Genomic DNA, 19314 nt, shown 5'->3' with positions numbered 1-19314 from the left:
AGTCCCAGCTGGAGGGCAGGGCCCTCCCAGCACAATCATAGCCAATGGCTATAGCTGTGAGCTTGAGCCTATGGTCCGAACACCTGGCCCCACGTGCCTGAGTGATAGAGTTCAGGTGCATGTAGTTGAGTGAGGTTGAAACCCACGAGAATGCTGTAAACAACGTGATCACGCCCCTACTTTGCCTCGTGGCATCTGCTATAAAATAAAGACACGGCTTGTGGGCGCTGGTGTTGTCTCCTCATCAGGGAGCAGCATCCCACCGAGACCCAGCTTTCGTTCTCTTGTCTGTCTTTTCTTAATCCTTTCATCACCCCCACTCTGGCTCACCCTTGGCTGTGCTGGCGCGGCCCAAGTGGCGCCCGAACAGGGATGAGTTCGGGGGAATTTAAAAAGTGGTCAGGTGAAAGGAGGCTCCAAGGCGCGCGCAGAGAGTAAGATTAAAAAGCAAAAGTAAGATAAGGCCAAGAAACAAAAGTAAGGTAGGGAGCCGAGGTGTGGTAAATTAGCTCAGTGTAAAACAGGGGACAATGCTTAATTGAAGCATTTTTAAAGTAGGCATTTTTAAATTTCTAAGGTAGAAATAAGCAGAAGCAACTTAGAGATTGCTATATAGCTGAAGGCCCAGAGAAAATTCCTGCTTCTATCGTCAGTTTGTGGTCCATGATTCAGGACTACCTAGAGCCCCTTCCCTAAAAGGGATGGATGGATGCGGCAGGAGATGTAAGACAAATAGTAGAAAGTGACCAGAGGCTTCCGACTCCACTTACACCTTCGGCACCTCCATTACCTCCTCCAGTCCCTGGGGCTACCATTCCTGTGGGGGAAAGCCCTCTGGACAATGTGCTTCCTCCAAAAACGAACGAGAATTGGAGGAGGAGGCAGAGAGGGAACAACGCAGGCGGGCCGGGATGATGGGTCTAAGACAAGCCTTCGGGAAGCTCACTGTCACTCATAAGCCTCTCCAGTCACCTTCTAAACAAGCAAGAACAAGAGTGGGATCTCTGTCTCCACTCCAGCGTCTCTGTATGAGGCTAAGCAGGCTGGGGAAGACACTTCAGGATTTAGTAGCCAATCGTACTCTGAAAATGCAAGGACTAAAACAAACAGGGAGAAGAGGTGTTTGTGTCTTTCCAGAAGGAGCAGCAGCCAATTTGGGTGCCAGGACGGTATGTGCGACACCACAATGGACCCGAGAAGCTCCTTGTCCCTCCGATCAAGGGACTGAGAGTTGCCCCGATGACAGCAAAGAGGAAGAGAAAGAAAACAGAGGCCACACTAGGGGCCGAGGTGCCCACATGGGGTCAGCGGAAGACGCTAACAACGGAGGCCCAGCAAAGGGCAGAAAAGCAAGGAGTGGAAGCTACCCCTTCAGCCATGTTTATGGCTGTTAGCATAGAGCAGGGGTCCTCAAACTACGGCCCGCGGGCCACATGCAAATACAAATATTGTATTTGTTCCCGTTTTGTTTTTTTACTTCAAAATAAGATACGTGCAGTGTGCATAGGAATTTGTTCATAGTTTTTTTTTTAAACTATAGTCCGGCCCTCCAACGGTCTGAGGGACAGTGAACTGGTCCCCTGTTTAAAAAGTTTGAGGACCCCTGACATAGAGAAATAAATAGAGAAGTAAGCGGTAGGAAATAAGCGGTAGAAATGTAGAAATAAGCGGTAGAAATAGAGAAATAAGTAGAAATAAGCTGTAGAAATAGAGAAATAAACGGGGGTTGCAACCCAGGAAAGGTTTGGGCAAGGGCAGCCAGGCCTACCTATGGTTCTGTAAGCGGGGGTTGCAACCAGGAAGGTTTGGACAAGGGCAGCCAAGTTCATAGTTAGAGGTAGAGAAATAAGTAGAAAGTAAGCGGTAGAGAGAAATAAGCATTAGAAAGTAAGTGGTAGACATTAGAAAATAAGCGGTAAGAAATAAACTAAAAAATAAGTGGTAGGAAATAAGCTGTAGAAATAGAGAAATAAGTAGAAACAAGTGTTAGAAATAAAGTAGAAATAGAGAAATAAGTGGTAGAAAATAAGTAATTAAGAGGTACAAAATAAGGTAGAAATCTCCTAGGTTTTGTTTAAGCCACTGTAAAGCAGAAGATGGCTGTGGTTGCTGATGTTTAAGGAAGTAATTTTTTAAAAAATATATTTTATAGATTTTTCACAGAGAGGAAGGGAGAGGGATAGAGTGTTAGAAACATCGACCAGCTGCCTCCTGCACATCTCCGACTGGGGATGTGCCCGCAACCAAGGTACATGCCCTTGGCCGGAATTGAACCCGGGACCCTTCAGCCCGCAGGGCGACGCTCTATCCACTGAGCCAAACCGGTCAGGGCAGTAATTTTTATTTTAGACCTAGATCATAAGCTCGTGCGGCAGTTGCATTGTTTCTAGGCTTTGGTTATCTTTGCTTGCGGAACCAGATAGCTTCCTGGGACTTGGGGTCTGTGTGAGACGCCAGACTCAGAGTTGGAGGTCTCCAGCTCTGCAGGACCGAGGGCTGCTCGTTTCCATGCAGCCATGGCTAGAGAAAGAGGCCGAGTAGGGACCAGACTGCCACCTGTGCGGACTCAGTGCTGAGGACAACCGTCCAAACAGCCTGACCCAGGGCACTAGTTTTGCATCGGCGGGATATCAGCATGGAGTCCGCTGGAGAAGATGGCGACTGCGGCCAAGCAGATGTTAGAAAAGCAAGTGGAAGCTATGCTAGCGTTGGTGAACTGTCGGTTTTCTGAAAAATCTTGCGGAGCTGAACCTAAGGACTTTGAGTAAGATGTCCTGAAACGTTAACATGCTTGTAGTTTGGTTTTGCATTGGTATTGCTTTGTTATTAGCCAGAGTTTTGTTCTCTTGTTAACATTGCTGTTTATGGTTTTGTTAATAGCCAGAAGTAAGTTTAATATTTCCTCCATGATCTTCAGCTTTACGCTGAATAATTTGTTTAGAGTTTTTTGGATAATGTAAATAGGCGTGTTTAAAAACAAAAGTAAAGGGGGATATATGGGGCACAGCTACAGTGTTTTGGACAGGTTCAAGCCTCGGACTAATGAGAGGGCACAGTCCTCTCATGGCAAAGCCACGTTCAAGTCCCAGCTGGAGCCGAAACCGGTTTGGCTCAGTGGATAGAGCGTCGGCCTGCGGACTGAAGGGTCCCAGGTTTGATTCCGGTCAGGGGCATGTGCCTGGGTTGCGGGCACATCCTCAGTGGGAGATGTGCAGGAGGCAGCTGGTCGATGTTCCTCTCTCATCGATGTTTCTAACTCTCTGTCTCTCTCCCTTCCTCTCTGTGGAAAATCAATAAAATATATTTTTTAAAAAAAAAGTCCCAGCTGGAGGGCAGAGCCCTCCCAGCACAATTATAGCCAACGGCTGTAGCTGTAAGCTTGAGCCTATGGTCCGAACACCTGGCCCCACGTGCCTGAGTGATAGAGTTCAGGTGCATGTAGTTGAATAGGGTTGAAACCAACGAGAATGTTGTAAACATCTTGATCACGCCCCTACTTTGCCTCGTGGCATCTGCTATAAAATAAAGACACGGCTTGTGGGCGCCGGCGCTGTCTCCTCATCAGGGAGCCGCGTCCCACCGAGACCCAGCTGTCATTCTCATGTCTGTCTTTTCTTGATCCTTTCATCACCCCCACGCAGGATCACCTTGGCTGTGCTGGCGCGGCACAGCCCCGCCCCCCCACCCCAAACTTGCTTGAGACACACACCCTCCCTTTTACACTGAGGACTGGACGAGGGAGAGGATCACTAATCTCCCAGCAAGGGTGGGCCTGGATCTTCTCCCTCTCAGTTCATTTATTCAACAAATGTGTGTGTGTGTGTGTGTATGTATCATCCAAGGATATTTTTCCATTGATTTTAGAGAGAAAGACAGAGAGAAACATCGATGTGAGAGAAACACATCGATGGGTTGTGTCCTGCACGAGCACTGACCAGGGCCCAGGCCGGGGAGGAGCCTGTAACCGTGGTCCCTGCCCTTGAACTGAATCGAACCCGGGAAGCTCCCGTCCACAGGCCGGCGCTCTATCCACTGAGCAACACCGGCAGGACTGTTCAGCAAATATTTATTCAACCGTGCCCTGTGCGCTGTTCTAGGTGTCGCTGCGTAAAACAGGCGGACATCTCTGCCCTGGTGGGGTCCCAGTGAGCGCGGGAGGCGGAGGGCGGCAGTGGAGACGATGGGAAGTTAGAGGCATCACTGCCGTCTGCGGTGAGAGCGGTGGGAGCGTGCGGGAGGGGCACCTGCAGTGTCACACCTTTCATTCCGGGGACCAGGGTCGGCTGTACTGAGAAGGTGCTCTCTGAGCAGGGTCTCAGGACGTGAAGGAGCAAACCAGGGTCAGAGTGCGGGGAGGAGTGATCCAGAAGAGAGGACAGCAAGTGCAAAGGCCCGGCAACAAGGTGTTGTAATGTACCCCGCGAATCACAGAAGGACGCCTCAAGAAGTCGAATTAAAGAGTCACATTTATTGCAATCCGGGACTCCGAGGGGGCATTTCGCTCTCCCAAATCTCACAGTGATAAGATGGCCGCAGCACCAGACTTATAGGCAGAGATCACAAAGGTATTGATTACATCCCAGGGTTGGGAATGAGGACCCTGGTTGCACAAAGCAGTTATAGAAGCGATATTGAGCCAATTAGTTATCTACAAAGATTAATTATAGTTTTGGGTCTTTGGACCACTGAGTTGACAGAAACACATTATCTAGAGCCCTCGGGTCTTGGGGCCACTGAGTTGACAGGGAAACATTATCTGGAACCCTCAGGTCTTGGGATAATTGTGCTGTCCTGGTTCCCAGGTACAGAGGAATGTGCTTTCTAAAACCAGTAAGATCACAACCAATGAGATAGTCACATTACAATCAATAAGGCATTCAATCGAATGGGATGATTTACAAAATTCAGAAAATCAAAATAACTTTTCTATTGTTAAGCCAAACAGCAGGGTTAGAGTGAAACTACAGTTTCTACCTGAGATGGCTGCTACCACACTTCAAAGGCTCCCGGCAGCCTGCAGAACAGCAAGGCGGCCAGAGGGGCTGAGGCGAGTGAACGTTACACATGTGCATACGTGTCTGTGGATAGAGAGAGGGAGAGAGAGGAGGACGCCAACATGGTGAAGCGCTAGCATTTGGAGAACTTGAGCAAAGGGTACGAAGGGATTCTTTGTACAATTTCTGCAACTTCCCCAAGTAAGCCTGAAATGATGTCAAACTAAAAAGTTAAAAGGAAAGCAGGGTGTTATAAGGAAAGTGGGAAAAGACAAGACCAAATTAGGAGAAAATATTGTGAGACATAAGCCACAAAGGGTTACTGTCTAGAACAGCGGTTCTAACCTGTGGGTCGAGACCCCTTTGGGGGTCAAACAACCCTTTCACTGGGGTCGCCTAAGACCATCGGGAAACACATAACTACATATTTATGTAATTTTTGTGATTAATCACTATGCTTTAATGTTTTTGTGATTAATCACTATGCTTTCATTATGTTCAATTTGTAACAATGAAAATACATCCTGCATATCAGATATTTACATGACGATTCATAACAGTAGCAACATTACAGTTATGAAGTAGCAACGAAAATAATTTTGTGGTTGGGGGTCACCACAACATGAGGAACTGTATGAAAGGGTCGCGGCATTAGGAAGGTTGAGAACCACTGGTCTAGAATATGCAAAGAACTCCAATGAGTTCTCAAGACAAACAACCCAGTAGAAAAATGGGCACATGTCTTGTATGGGAACAACCAAACACCTACAGGAAGATGTTCAACCTCACCACGCAGAGGGAAACGCAAGCCCAAACCACGACTAGTCCACTTGATACTCATCCGACCAATGAGTGCACGGCACTCAAAGATAGCGATGGTGCCCGGCCGGCCTGGCTCAGGGGTTGGGGGTCGACCCAAGAACCAAGCGATCACGGGTGTGATTCCTGGTCAGGGCACATGCCCGGGTGTGGGCTCGCTCCCCAGCAGGGGGCGTGCATATGGTGGCCTATCCATGTTTCTCTCTATTCCTCTCCCTCCCTCTCTCTCTCAAATCAATAAAAACATCTATAATAATAAAAGCGTAATATGCTAATTAGACCATACATCCTTCCGGATGACCTTCCGGACAAAGCGGGGGGCTGCGAGGGAAGCCTGGGCCCCCGGTGCTGGAGGGAGGCCTGTGCAGGCAGCCAGGGAAGGCAGGCCTCTAGTATTTAAATAATAATGAAGAAACCCACACCCTCCCCAGTTCTTGGACGTCACTTGGCCAGCAGATGGCACCAGGGCCACCACCTGGGGCACCATTGGCTGCACAAAGGCCCCATGGACTTGAAATAAGGTGGTTTTGTTCAGAACCAGGTTTAATTCTCAGGCGAGGGGCACGCCTGCACCCGGGTCTGTGAAGGGAAGCAAGCAATGGAGGGTTTCTCCCTCTCCTGCCAGGGACAGACCCCGGGTTCCAGCTGCTGGACGGGAGGGCCCGGGCTGATGGGCCTCAGGGTGCCCCGGGAACCCCCCCCCCCCAGACATCCTCAGCCTGGACTCCGCAGTGAGGGCTGGAGAGGGTCGGCCCGGGGGTTACCACACCTGCGGGGTCAGGGCTGGGCTCCATGTGGACTCTCAGAGGCCAGGCGTCCCTGGTAGTGGGGCAACTTGTGTCCACACGGCTGGTTTCGAAGCATCAGGTGTGTGTCCCCACGGGCAGTGGTGCCACAGCCCCTTTCTCCACCGACTTGGGCAAGGGCTGAGGCCTGGGTCTCTGCCCGCCCTGACCACGCGTTAGAGCCAGAGGGACGCGGAGGCCCAGCCAGGGCGGAGCCTTGCCCAAGGGCCGCCGGCCCTGGTGAAAGCTCTGCTTCCCCACGCTCTCACGGAGGCGCCGAAGCCACGGGGCCTGGGGAGGTGCTGCTGGCTCAGTGAGCCCTGTGGCAGCCACGCTCACCTGAAGGGGGGCTCTCGCCTCCTGCCGGGGGAGCCCCCGTGTCCACTTCCTGCTCCCTGCACCCTCCAACGCCCTCCAGAGCCTCACCTGCCCCCTGCCCCAAACTCATCCCCAGGTGGTCACATGCAGGGCGGGGCTTGGAGAAACCTCCTGCTGGACGCGGGAATCCTGCCCTCGCCCTCCCAGGCTCCAGGCTCCCTCCCAGCAGACTCCGCTCAGCAGATGGGGGCCAGCCAGCCCACAGCCCCGGGGAGGGCAGAGCAGTGGGGGCGCCACCCTGGGCTGGTAGCCCAGCACCTCCCAGCACCTTCCCTTACCAGCTCTGCGCCTGGGCTGTTCTTTTCTTTTTTTAAATATATTTTTATTGATTTCAGAGAGGAAGGGAGAGGGGGGAGAGAGAGACATCGATAATGAGAAAGAATAATTGGCTGCCTCCTGCACGCCCTCTACAAGGGATCAAGCCCACAACCCAGGCAAGTGCCCTGACCAGGAATCGAACCTGGTACCCTTCAGTCTGCAGGCCAACGCTCTATCCACTGAGCCAAACTGGCTAGGGCTGGGTGAGGTTTTTTAAAAGATTTATTCTAGGTGTACCAGTTAATAATGCGGATTTTTTTCCAATAGATGGAGTTACACATATGTTGATACATATGCGATTTGATATGTGTGCTATTTTGCTGTATTGACAGCAAGCTTCAAAACTTCATATGTCAAATTTGCTGAAGGTGTTCACATCATAGATATTTTTACACTTAAAAATGTCGAATTTCGTGCCAAAAAAAAAGAGCATTTGCGGGAAGTTTAAATTCATTATTTTGAAGAAAATTGCTGCTGAAAGTGATCGTATACTTCGGGAAGCTTATGGTGAACATGCTCCGTCTCGAGATCCTTGTGAACGCTGGTTTAAACGCTTTCAAAGGGATGATTTCGATGTGAAAGACAACATCCAGGTCAACCAAAAAAGTTTGAAGCCCAACAATGACAAGCATTATTGGGTGAAGATGCGTGTCAAACTCAGAAACAACCTGCAGAAAGATGGAACGTTGCTCAGCAAACAATTTCCGATCATTTACAAGCAATGGGAACGATTTTAAAGGAAGGAAAGTGGGTGCCTCATCAACTAAACAAAAGACAAATGGAAAACGGAAAAGTCATCAGTAAAATGTTGCTTCAATAGCACGAAAGAAAGTCTTTTTTGCATCGAATTGTGACTGGCGATGAAAAGTGGATTTATTTTGAGAATCCCAAACGCACAGAATCATGGGTTGATCCAGGTCAACCATCAACAGCGACTGCAAGGCCAAATAGCTTCGGAAAGAAGACAATGCTCTGTGTTTGGTGGGATCAGGAAGGTGTGGTGTATTATGAGCTTCTAAAACCAGGTGAAACCGTTAATACTGATCGCCACCGATAACAAATAATCAATTTGAACCACGCTTTGATCATAAAACCACCAGAATGGGCCAGAAGACACAGCAAAGTAATTTTGCTTCATGATGACCCACCATCACACACTTCGAAAGCAGTTAAAGACACGTTAAAAGATCTTGCCTGGGAAGTATGAACCCACCTGCCGGATTCGCCAGACCTTGCGCCTTCAGATGACCACTTGTCCGATCGACGGCACACGCACGTTCTGAGCAGCACTTAAAATATACGAAGAAATGGAAAATGGGGTCTCTGAATGGTTTGCCTCAAAACAAGAAAAGTTCTATTGGGACGGTCTCCACAAATTACCTGAAAGATGGGGGGATGTGTAGCTAGCGATGGACATTACGTTGAATAAAGCACTTCTGATGTTTCTCTTGAAATTATCGTGTTTTCTTTGATTACAAAATTTGCATTATAACCGATTAATAGGCAATCCGCATTATTAACTGGTAGAGGGTCAATCCGCATTACTAACCGGTTAATAGTCAATCCGCATTACTAACCGGTTGACAGTCAATCCGCATTACTAACCGGTACACCTAGGAAATGGACATCAAGCACAAGAAAAAGGACACTGCCCATCCCAGCAGCTAGGAAGCCGTACCCCGCCTCCCAGCCTTGTCCAGGGAGCGGCCAGGAGGCGACAGTGAGGGTCTCCCTGGGGAGGCCGCCGCCGTCACAGCCGCAGGGAGGAGGAGCCAGGGGTGAGCAGATCTGGCTTTTTCAGAGTCAGGCACAGGTTTCTGAAGGCTGACACCAGCTTGTAAAATGTCTGTCACATCGTGGATGGCAGCCTGGCCCAGCCGCAGAGGGGCCGCCTCTGTGCCCGTGGCCGAGGGGCTGCCGCACACAGACTCCGTGTTCTGGAAGGTTCTTTGGGGTCAAACCAGAACCGCCAGGCAGAGACGGCACAGGGTCCTGCCGCCGGAGCCGGCCTCCTGGTGGCACAGGTGGGGACACAGAGGCCCAGAGGGAAGGGACTTGCCCCAGATCAGCCAGGTCTCCTGCCCCCGGCTCAGGGCTCTCACCCACTCGGAGGCCCTGAGCCGTTGCCCAAACCGGCTTGCTTCTTGGCCAATGGCATTTCAGAACATTGGCCAACAGTGGTGTCTGGCAAAGGAAGGGAGAGGCCCTCATGTCACCAGCAGCCCTTGCACAAGGCCGCCCAAGGAGCGCCTAAAAGGGCCGGCAAGTGGCCGTGGGCCAGAGAAGGGACATGGCAGGGGCCTGGAGGGCACTCGTGCTGGTGGCGGGCTTGGCGGCGATGGCCTGTGAGGCCCAACACCGGCGGCTCCCCCCGGAGAGGATTGCCACTCAGGCCTTGCATTTCTTCAACGCCGGGAGGCAAGGCCAGCCCCTGTTTGGCCTGTTGGAAGTCCTCCCAACAGTCAGATCGGTGAGCGTCCGCAGCAGCCCGAGAGGGCGCAGGTGGGAGAGGCGGCCTGGCACGGCCCCACGTGCCGGTTAACATGAGCTGTGGTTAACGTGGGGCTGCTTCTCCCCTCGAGGGGAAGAAAGGTGGTCATCTCTGGCCGGACAGCGGGCCTGCTGGGAGGTTGGGGGTCCGGCCCGGCCGGAAGGACTGCACAGACAGGAAAAGGCCTGGTCTCCCCTTCCCGCCCCACGGCCTCTCCTGGCAGGGAGCTGAGCGTGCAGGGCTGGTGTTCTTGTTTTTATTGTTTAAAGTATTACATACAGTATTTCATATGTCTCCTTCCCCCCATCGTCACCCCCCGCCACCCCCACCCCCCAAGGCTGGTATTCTTTTTGTTGTTTGTTTATCCTCACCTGAGGATAGTTTTCCCACTGCTTTTTCAGGGAGAGTGGAAGGGGGGGGGGGGTGGAGAGAAGGAGGGAGGGAGGGAGGGAAACATGGATGCGAGAGAGCCACATCGACTGGTTGCATTCTGCACTCTCTAACCACTGAGCCACCGCCAAGGCACGGCTGCTATCTTGTTCCTGGTCACAGCAGACGGCCCACGGCTCTGAAGTGGCTCCTGCGGCCAGTCTCCGAGAGCTCCCCGCACCTCCGCGGCCTGAGAGGCCCTGGCCGTGGTGGGAGGCCCGGGCCTGGGCTCAGCCCTTCCTCCGGGCTGCGCTGACCGCTCGGTGCCTCGGCTCCGTCCGCTGAGGGACTCACCAGGAGCTGCTCTTGCTTCTGCAGAACTCCACCTTAAGGACGCTGGTCAGGTTCAGGATCAAGGAGACGGTGTGCCTCTCAGGGCGGCGGCAGCAGCCAGAGCCCCAGCAGTGCGCCTTCAGGGACGGCGGGGTGAGTCCCCCAATCCAGCAGGAGCAGGGGGTCCTCTCCTCTCCACTGGCCTGGGGGGGAGGGGGGCTCTGTTCGTCTCTGCCCATTTCCCCCGGCCACGCCAGGTTTCACTGTAGCAGCCTTTTTAGAAATGTTTTCCCTACTGCTTTGTGTTTTCTTACTATAAATTAGTCCTTATTATAAAAGCAAAACATGCTAAAAATGACTAAATAGTCCTGGCCGGTTTGGCTCAGTGGATAGAGCGTGGGCCTGCGGACTGAAGGGTCCCGGGTTCAATTCCGGTCAAGGGCACAAGCCCGGGTTGTGGGCTCGATCCCCAGTGGGAGGCGAACAGGAGGCAGCCGATCCATGATTCTCTCTCATCAGTGATGTTTCTATCTCTCTCCTTTCCTCTCTGAAATCAATAGAAATATATATATATATTTTTAATATATTTTATTGATTTTTTACAGAGAGGAGGGGAAAGGGATAGAGTTAGAAACATTGATCAGCTGCCTCCTGCACAACCCCCACTGGGGATGTGCCCGCAACCAAGGTACATGCCCTTGTCCGGAATCGAACCTGGGACCCTTGAGTCCGCAGGCTGATGCTCTATCCGCTGAGCCAAACCGGTTTCCGCAGAAATATATTTTTTAAAAAAATGACTAAATGGAAAAAGAATAAAGTGGGACCATAATGTACCTAAGGTATGAAATTAGAAAAATAACATTTTCTGATGGCAAATTAACAAACTGTGGAGAAGCAAAATAAAATGAGGTCAGGATCTCCCACAACCCCACCCCCCAGGGTCCGACAGCCCCGTGGGCGGCCCCCTTCGTGCCCCCACACATTTCAGGGGGCTCATTCGAGGGCGGCATCCCTGAGTCACCGACGAGCACGCCCTTCACCTGGGGGGGGGGTGTCTAGTCCGGGGGGGCCCTGGGTCATCCTCAGCTGCAGCTCTGGTTTGGGAGGATGAGCACACGGCGGTGGGCTGTGGGGTGGGTGCCTTGGGCCCGGATCCGCCTCCAGCCCCTGTGCTGGCTGCCCCGCAGGAGGAGCGGAACTGCACGAGCACCTGGGACGTCTGGGCCGTCAGAGCATCCTGTTGGTCGACTGCAGCCCAGGCCCCGAGCGCCAGCAAGAGGTGAGCCACTGGCTTGGGCACAGGAGGGCCTCAGTTTCCTCGACTGGAGAATGGGTTGATCACGACCAAGCCGTCCTCCATGCCGGTTCTCGAGGGATTCTGAGGATGGTGGGTCATTTGGCACAAGGGGAGGGGCGAGGCCGGTGGGTGGGGCCGGGGGTGCTGAGAGCCGCACCTGCCTCCTGGGCAGGACGCTGGCTCTTGGGAACCGACCCTCCTCTCCAGCCCACACTTGGGGGGAAGACACCACGGAGGTGCAGCCTCCTGGCCGGTGAGTGGAGAGCGAGGGTGGAAGCGAGTCCCGAGGCCCAGGCCTGCCCGGGCCCTCTGGGCGCACCTCCAGCCCCATCACCAACGGCTGCCTGGGCCGCAGCCTCTTCATCGGCCTGGGGAGGAGCCCAGGCAGGACGGGAAGGGGCGACAGTCCGTGAGGGCGGTGAGCGTGACCACAGCGTCCCTTCTGCAGGACTCGCGGGAGCAGCCGACGGCTCCGGCTCCACCCCCCGAAGAAGCCGCTTCAGACATCGACCGCTCCAAGCTGCCCCCCGCGGTCAGGGACTTGTATGACAACGCCAGGAACAACATCATCAACAACATCCTGAGGAATTTCTAGGGCCGGGAAGGAGGGGAGGCCCGCATCCCAGCCATGACCTCCCCTCCCACCGCCCACTCCCTCGGCGGCCTCAGCACCCCCTTTGCTGAATAGTCCCCCACACGCCTCTGCTTCCGCACACCTGCTGCCCTCCGCTCGAACGCCAGCCCGTCCTGTGTCTAACTCCTACTCACCCTTCAAGGCTCAGCTCCAAGGCCACCTCCTCCAGGAAGCCCTGGGCTTGCCCCCAGCAGGTGTCCTTCCCTCCTCAGAGCCGGCGTGACCTGCTGTGCCCGGCCGGACGCACCCTGTGTGCGCACAGCTGTGCCCGCCGGCGCCGGCGACGGGGTAGGGGGATGGGTTTCTCGACCAGGTGCTCCTGGGAGGACAGTCCTTCTGCAGGACCCGGCACCCCCGCCCCCGCCCAGGCCCTTCACATCCGCAGGCGTTGCCACGGGGGGCGGGGGGGTCAGCCCATCCTCAGGGGAGAGGCTCAATAAAGCATTTCTGACAGAGACCGAGTGCCCGTGTGAATGAATGAAGTGTCAGCTGGGCCAACTGGACTCGGGGCGAGGAGACCCGTGAGGCAGGCCCCGGGGCGGTTCCACTGCATCAAGGTCCTTGGGGTCGGGACAGGGACATGGAGAGCACACGGGATGCGGGCGGAGGGGGCGTGAGGGCCCTGGGGGCCCAGGGAGGCAGTCATCGGCCGCCTTTAGTTCCTTTATGCCTCCCCCTCATCAGAGCTCCAGGCAGCACCTCTTCCCGACCCCGACTTTATGTATCAGACGCCTCCTGGGCCCCCCTGCAACGTCCAAAGGGTGTCACACACTCAGCAGCTTCCCTCCGTCCATCCCAGGGCAACCGCCTCACCCCGGCCCTGACTGGCGCCCCCGGCCCCGACTGGCGTCCTCGGCCCCGACTGGCGCCCCCCGGCTCCGACTGGCACCCCCGGCTCCGACTGGCGTCCTCGGCTCGGCTCTCACCAGCCTCGGTCCCGGCTTGGTCCTGGCCACCGAGGCACCTGAGCTCCTTAAGGAGAAAACCTCTCAGGAAACGGGGTGTGGAGCCCGGAGACGCCAGCAGAGCGCCCCGTTCCCTTGCACCTCCTGGGGGTGTGATGTTCGCTATCCGAGCGGCAGCCAAAGCGGCGTGTGCGCCGCGGGGGGGAGGAGTGGGCTCCGTGCCAGCGAGGGTGGGGGCCAGAGCCCGGCAAGAAGGGAGCCGAAGCGCAGCAGCCGCTCCCGCGATGGGGTGTCGCTCACCGGGAAAGGGCGTCCCTGCCTGCGGGGCCGTGACCTCCCCCCACAGCTCGGAGCCTGAGGAGGATCTGCTGTCTTCTTGTCCCCTCGCTGCCAAAGCCCACGCCAGGCCCGGGCCCCAGACCACGCACGGTGCGGGCGGGACTGTCCCCTCAGATTTTTCAACTGTAATGTCAAGAGGAGCGGTGACCTGGACAGGAGCACGCAGGCCACACGCCGGTCGTCTTCCGCACGTTCTGCACAGAACCCATTCGTATAAAATGCACCCGTCTTTCCAAAGATGCTTTTGCTGTATCTGGCTGTTCCCTTGTTTTCACAGCATATTTTTACTTTGTTCTGTGTTCTTCAATGAATCACAATAAAAATATGACTTCCTTCTAATAGTATTTTAAAAATGAATCAGGAAAGGGCAAGACGATAGAAGTGTGCTCTTTATTTCTCTTTGGTTTCTTAACACATGCGCTCCATAAATAAAAGGAAGTGAGATTTTCTGGGAAACAGTCAATTGGGGGGCGGGCGGAGGAGAATCTCTCCCTGCTCCCATCTTTGTGGCCACGTCAGAGGCTGGTCTCCAGCTCCCATCTCGGCTTTGATCGCAGGTCAAACACGTGCTTTAAGGGGAAATGCCCAGGACACAGGTCATAGCCCTCTGCTCCGGGCTGGGCGAGACCCAAGGCCCCGAGCACAGCTGTCCGGCCTGGAAACCCCTTGCACGTCTCCGGGGTGATGAGAAGGCGCCGGCACCAAAGGGCAGACCAGCTGCTGGCAAACATCCCCCTCGGACTGAGGGGCTCAGAGTGTAAAACTGTCGGTGTGTGTGCACCTGCGCTGAGCCGGGTCCAGGCCTGGCTCCCTCTCCTGGGAAGCGCTCTGTCAGCAGTGCAATGTCGCCGGGGAGGCGGAGGGACGGGAGGCGGGAGGGACGCGGGAAGGCCCTACCAGGGCAGCAGGTCTCGGGAAATGAGCCACCCCCAGTGGCAGCCTCGTAAGGACCGGCCAGGCCCCCTCCTTGGCCCACTGACCGATTCTTAGCGCCGTCACCAGCAGGCTTGTCAGTGCTACTTCAAGTTCACAGAAGGGGCTGATGAGAATCAGACGGGCACCACACACCGCTCTCCACCAGGAAAGCGGACCCACCTCCCCGGCCACCTCAGGGCCGATGAGAGGGTGGGGAAGGTCAGAGCTGCTGCAGGGTCAGCTCAGCCGTATCGATTGTTGTCGTTAAAAAATCATGTTCAAGTGCTTGTCCTAGAGGCCCAGCGCCCAAGTGGCAGGCACAGGGTATTCCCTCCGGACACCTGGCGACTGCTCACCCGGCGAACCTCGCGGCCTCGGGCGGAAGACGACTCCGGCCCCACACTGCTCCCCGCCAGGCTCCCAGCCTCCGGGGCAGGCACCAGCGGACAGGAGGCCCGTCCTGCACTAAATACTGGCAGCAGGCAGAACACCAGCTCTGGCAGCAGCAGCTGAAGGACGGCCCCCTGCCCCGCGCTGGTGACCCAGGGGGCCTCCTGTGAGGTCCCATCAGGGAGGGGAGGCAGCAGTGCCCTCCAGAGCCCTTTGCTCAGTCGGGGGAAGGACCACAAAGCTGGTTCTTTGCAGCGGCAGGAGTCCCTCGGCCCTGACTCTTCACTTGGGAAAGCCGGCTCTGCGTGCGAGTCGAGGTCCGTCTGCTGGTCAGGCTGCCGAGGGCGCAGGGAGGCCAGGCCCTGGGCTGCAGTGGGCGCAGCAGCAGTGGACGGGCAGGGGGGGCAAGGCCACCAGACCGAGTCCTCGGCTGGCTCCGGAGGCAGGCAGAGCCCCACAAGCTTCACCAGGAGCCTCTAGTAAGAACGACAGACGGGCCAGCGAGAGTCTGGCCAGACGGACTGCTTCCTGCTGGTCGAATAAGGAAGGGAACGAAAGGCGGGGAGGGGAGTGAGTGAGCCAGGGTGGCGTGAGCGACCAGAGGGGCACCGGGGGCCTCCAGCCACCAGCGAGGCGCTCCCCCTGCAGGAGCTGCGGAAGGTCAGCCCACTCACTAAGCCTGCGAGGAAGAGGCCTCTGACGATGGGTGTGAAGACAACCGAGGAGCACCTTGCTACGGGGCCCTCCGTGCGCGGATTCGACACGCGGGGCCAGAGGGAAGCCCGCGTGCGACCGGATGTGGGAGCGGTCACCACCCTCTACACGGTGGGTGGTTTTCTGTTTAAACACATGATTTCCTTTTAGTGTCTCTTTTTTTTTTTAACATTTTCTTCTCGCAAAAAAATGTTTACTTAAAAAAAAGGTATTTTTCTTTCCAGTTTCTTTCAAGTGTTTCTTTAAATTTCCTTCAGCTCCTTTCAAGTGTCTTTTTTTCCTTATGTTTCTCCGGAATAAGATGAAAGAGACCTCACTGAGACCCCAACAGCAGACAGGAGAGCTCTGTGCGCCCTGCTCTCCCAGGAGGAGGACAAGGCCTCTGCCCGGACGGAAGGAGGCGTCTCCACAGGCAGCGAGAACTCCGAGTGCCGTCCTCTCCCAGCCATACCCGCTTCCACGGCGTGGCCACTGCGGCTGCCCCTCAGACCGGCCGCTCCGTGGCCGGAGAACAGCAGGCGAGTGTCAGATGGAGCCTCCGGCCAGGCTGGCTCGGAGCTGGGCTTGGACGGGCCTGGGCGTGTGACCACAAGCAGCCGCTGGCACCAGCTGTGAGGCCCAGAGGCACCTGCCAGGCTGCGCGTCTTGGTGCCCTGGGCTCGGAGGAAGGACCGCGCACCCGGGAACCGCCCCTCGGCTCCCCTGCGCCTGCTGGTCCCCCTCTCCGGCGGGCTGCCCCTGGAAGGAAGTGCCCACGCTGGTACCTGACCCCGACCCCACCACGTCCCACCTGCGCCTTAGACAGCGAGGACAGGAATGCAGCCCACCCCGACCCCGCCCTCGTGGCATGCCATGGGGGCCGTGAAGGCCCAGCAGTCCGTCTCCGGGTCGTACATCTCCACGGAGCTGAGGTTCGACTGTCCGTCGTAGCCCCCGACGGCGTAGAGGCGCCCACAGCTGGCCACCAGGGAGACGCGGCTGCGGCGGGTGAGCATGGGGACCAGGAGGCACCACTGGTCGGCCGCGGCGCTGTACACCTCGGCGCTGCTGAGGAAGCCGGAGCCGTCGTAGCCGCCGCAGACGAACATCCTGCTCCCCAGGGAGGCGGCCCCGTGCCGGCAGCGCTTGTTGAGCATGCCCGCCGCTGGGTGCCAGGTGGCCGTGTGGTGGTTGTAGTGCTCCACCTGCAGCAGGGAGAGCCCGGCACAGGCGGTCAGCGAGGCCCACGTGGCGTCAGACTCGGGGACGGAGAGCCCTGCAGCGCGTGCCTGGCTCTGACGCCGTCTCCTCGGTGGCACCCCTGCCCCTGGGTTTACAGGGACAGGGCAGAGCCTAGGCCAGTGATGGCGAACCTATGGCACGCGTGTCAGAGGTGACACGCAAACTCATTTTTTTGGTTGATTTTTCTTTGTTAAATGGCATTTAAATATATAAAATAAATATCAAAAATATAAGTCTTTGTTTTACTATGGTTGCAAATATCAAAAAATTTCTATATGTGACACGGCACCAGAGTTAAGTTAGGGTTTTTCAAAATGCTGACACGCCGAGCTCAAAAGGTTCGCCATCACTGGTCTAGACAGACCTTCCGTCTGTATTTACGGCTGCTCTGCGGGGGAGTGACAGCGGATGTGGGGGCTCCCTGAACCCGGCCAGCACTGAGGGGCCCTCGGAACCAACCACCAGTGAACGGCTGCTGAGGTTTTATTTCCAACAAATTGGGCCAAAGCACACAGCTGCCTGCGAGGCCGCGCTGCCTGTAGCTGACCTGCTTGGGGCAGCGCTCTCACCAGTCGCATGCGGGTCTCCATGGAGACTGAAGGGGGGCGCACTCTGCCTCCCGTGGCCCGAAACCCCACTAGGCGACGCCTCTCCCAGCAGCGGGAAGGCTAGCGTGTTCCCAGGGAACTGCCTTTCCCAGTCGCTCTCAAGGATGGAGCAAGGGCCCAGCCCAGGAGCCCAGACTCACGCTGTTGAAGATCTGCAGACCGTCGTGGCCGCCGGACACGTATATCCTGCCCTCGAAGACCGTGACCCCGGCAGCACTGCGACTGGAGCTCATCGGGGTCACCACTGTCCACCTTCAGGAAGAGCCAAAGCAGGAGGGGTGCCGTGAGATCGGGGTCCCTGCCCCCAGGAGCCTTAGAAGGCTTGGGCTCTGCCTGTGCTCCCCCCACCCCGGCACCCACCTTCCCTGCGAGGCCGCCCCCAGCCTCAGGCCCGCAGCTGTCTCTGACCCTTGAGGCCCCGGACCAGCCTCCCCGGGGCGCTCCTCCCGGCATCCCAGGTCTTTCCCACGGGCGCCGCCCCCTAGTGGCTGTCCTGGTGAACAGCAGCTTTATGGCCTCTTCTCCCTCGTCAGCGTTCTCGTGGCAACCAATTCCCCGCTGGTTTGCTCCTGGGCTTGCTTGTCCCCACCCCCTGGATCTGGGTCCCCCCCTCCCCCAAATCACTGCAGCAGCCTCCTTTCAAGGCCCTGGCGCACAGGCCTCTCCCCCTGGGACCCTGAGCAGCACGCCCAGCGGCTCCCCCTGCTTCCTCGAGGCAGAGTCCACGCTGCCTGGTGTGGTTCCTCACCTCGTGGTCCTGGTCTCCTCGCCGCCTCCGTGCCCTGCCCCACGGGCAGGCTAACCCCTGAGACCCCTTCCTGCCACCTCCCTACCTCCCGAGCACCCCCAGATCCGCCATGGCTCGGCCCTGCCTCTCCCCCGCCTGAGGGGAGGAGGAAGGCCTTCCCCACTCTGGGCCCAGGACCGCAGCCAACGCCCCGAGTGGACGACTGTGGGCCCAGCAGACGGTGCAACCTAACAGGCTTAGATGCCCTGCTTGCTCCAACGTGTAATAAATTAAACGAATGAGGTACTGGCTTAAAACAGTGGTTCTCAACCTTCCTAACACCGCGACCCTTTCATACAGTTCCTCATGTTGTGGTGACCCCCAATTTCATTGTTACAAATTGAACATAATGAAAGCATAGTGATTAATCACAAAAACAATATGTAATTATAGATGTGTTTTCCGATGGTCTTAGGCGACTCCTGTGAAAGGGTCGTTCCACCCCCAGAGGGGTCGCGGCCCACAGGTTGAGAACCGCTGGCTTAAAAGCACCGACGAATCCATCTACTAACGAGCTGACATTGTTACACATCCTACTAACGAGCTGGTATTGTTACACATCCTACTAACGAGCTGACATTGTTACACATCCTACTAACGAGCTGACATTGTTACACATCCTACTAACGAGCTGACATTGTTACACATCCTACTAACGAGCTGACGTTGTTACACATCCTACTAACGAGCTGGTATTGTTACACATCCTACTAACGAGCTGACATTGTTACACATCCTACTAACGAGCTGACATTGTTACACATCCTACTAACGAGCTGACGTTGTTACACATCCTACTAACGAGCTGGTATTGTTACACATCCTACTAACGAGCTGATGTTGTTACACATCCTACTAACGAGCTGGTATTGTTACACATCCTACTAACGAGCTGACATTGTTACACATCCTACTAACGAGCTGACATTGTTACACATCCTACTAACGAGCTGACATTGTTACACATCCTACTAACGAGCTGAAAGTTGTTACACATCCTACTAACGAGCTGACATT

General features: G+C 55.7%; 2 protein-coding genes and 1 long non-coding RNA gene across 10 annotated transcripts in view; 2 read left to right on the top strand and 1 right to left on the bottom strand.

Annotated features, from left to right (window-relative positions):
- Window positions 1-9434: 9434 nt before the first annotated feature.
- On the top strand, window positions 9435-11698 carry LOC102438682 (15 kDa protein B-like; the record flags this gene model as incomplete). The annotated part of the gene is made up of 3 exons (XM_023745466.1): window positions 9435-9764; window positions 10533-10640; window positions 11675-11698. Coding segments are annotated over exons 1-3 (312 nt in total), but the record flags the coding sequence as incomplete, so codon positions are not given.
- A 1-nt stretch (window position 11699) lies between these two features.
- Window positions 11700-12875, top strand: LOC111823548. Its single transcript, XR_002826591.1, has 2 exons — window positions 11700-11766; window positions 12233-12875. It is a non-coding gene; the product is annotated as an uncharacterized LOC111823548 (long non-coding RNA).
- A 2422-nt stretch (window positions 12876-15297) lies between these two features.
- The window catches only part of KLHL18 (kelch like family member 18), a 37885-nt gene continuing 33868 nt past the window's right edge, over window positions 15298-19314 (bottom strand). For 7 of the 8 annotated variants that reach the window (XM_014446519.2, XM_023745473.1, XM_014446520.2 and 4 more), the window contains 2 exons: window positions 17651-17762; window positions 15357-16865 (listed from right to left, as the gene is read on the bottom strand). In XM_014446519.2, the coding sequence (XP_014302005.1) occupies window positions 16479-16865; window positions 17651-17762 (499 nt within the window). In that variant the 3' untranslated portion in view covers window positions 15357-16478. Of the gene's footprint in view, window positions 16866-17650; window positions 17763-19314 lie in introns of all 8 variants that reach the window. The other variant, XM_023745472.1, reaches the window with a different exon arrangement.

Source organism: Myotis lucifugus, unplaced genomic scaffold (assembly GCF_000147115.1).
Source record: "Myotis lucifugus unplaced genomic scaffold, Myoluc2.0 scaffold_547, whole genome shotgun sequence".
Classification (NCBI taxonomy): domain Eukaryota; kingdom Metazoa; phylum Chordata; class Mammalia; order Chiroptera; family Vespertilionidae; genus Myotis; species Myotis lucifugus.
Note: the sequence above shows the minus strand (reverse complement) of the source record. Positions and strands in the feature narration are given on the sequence as shown.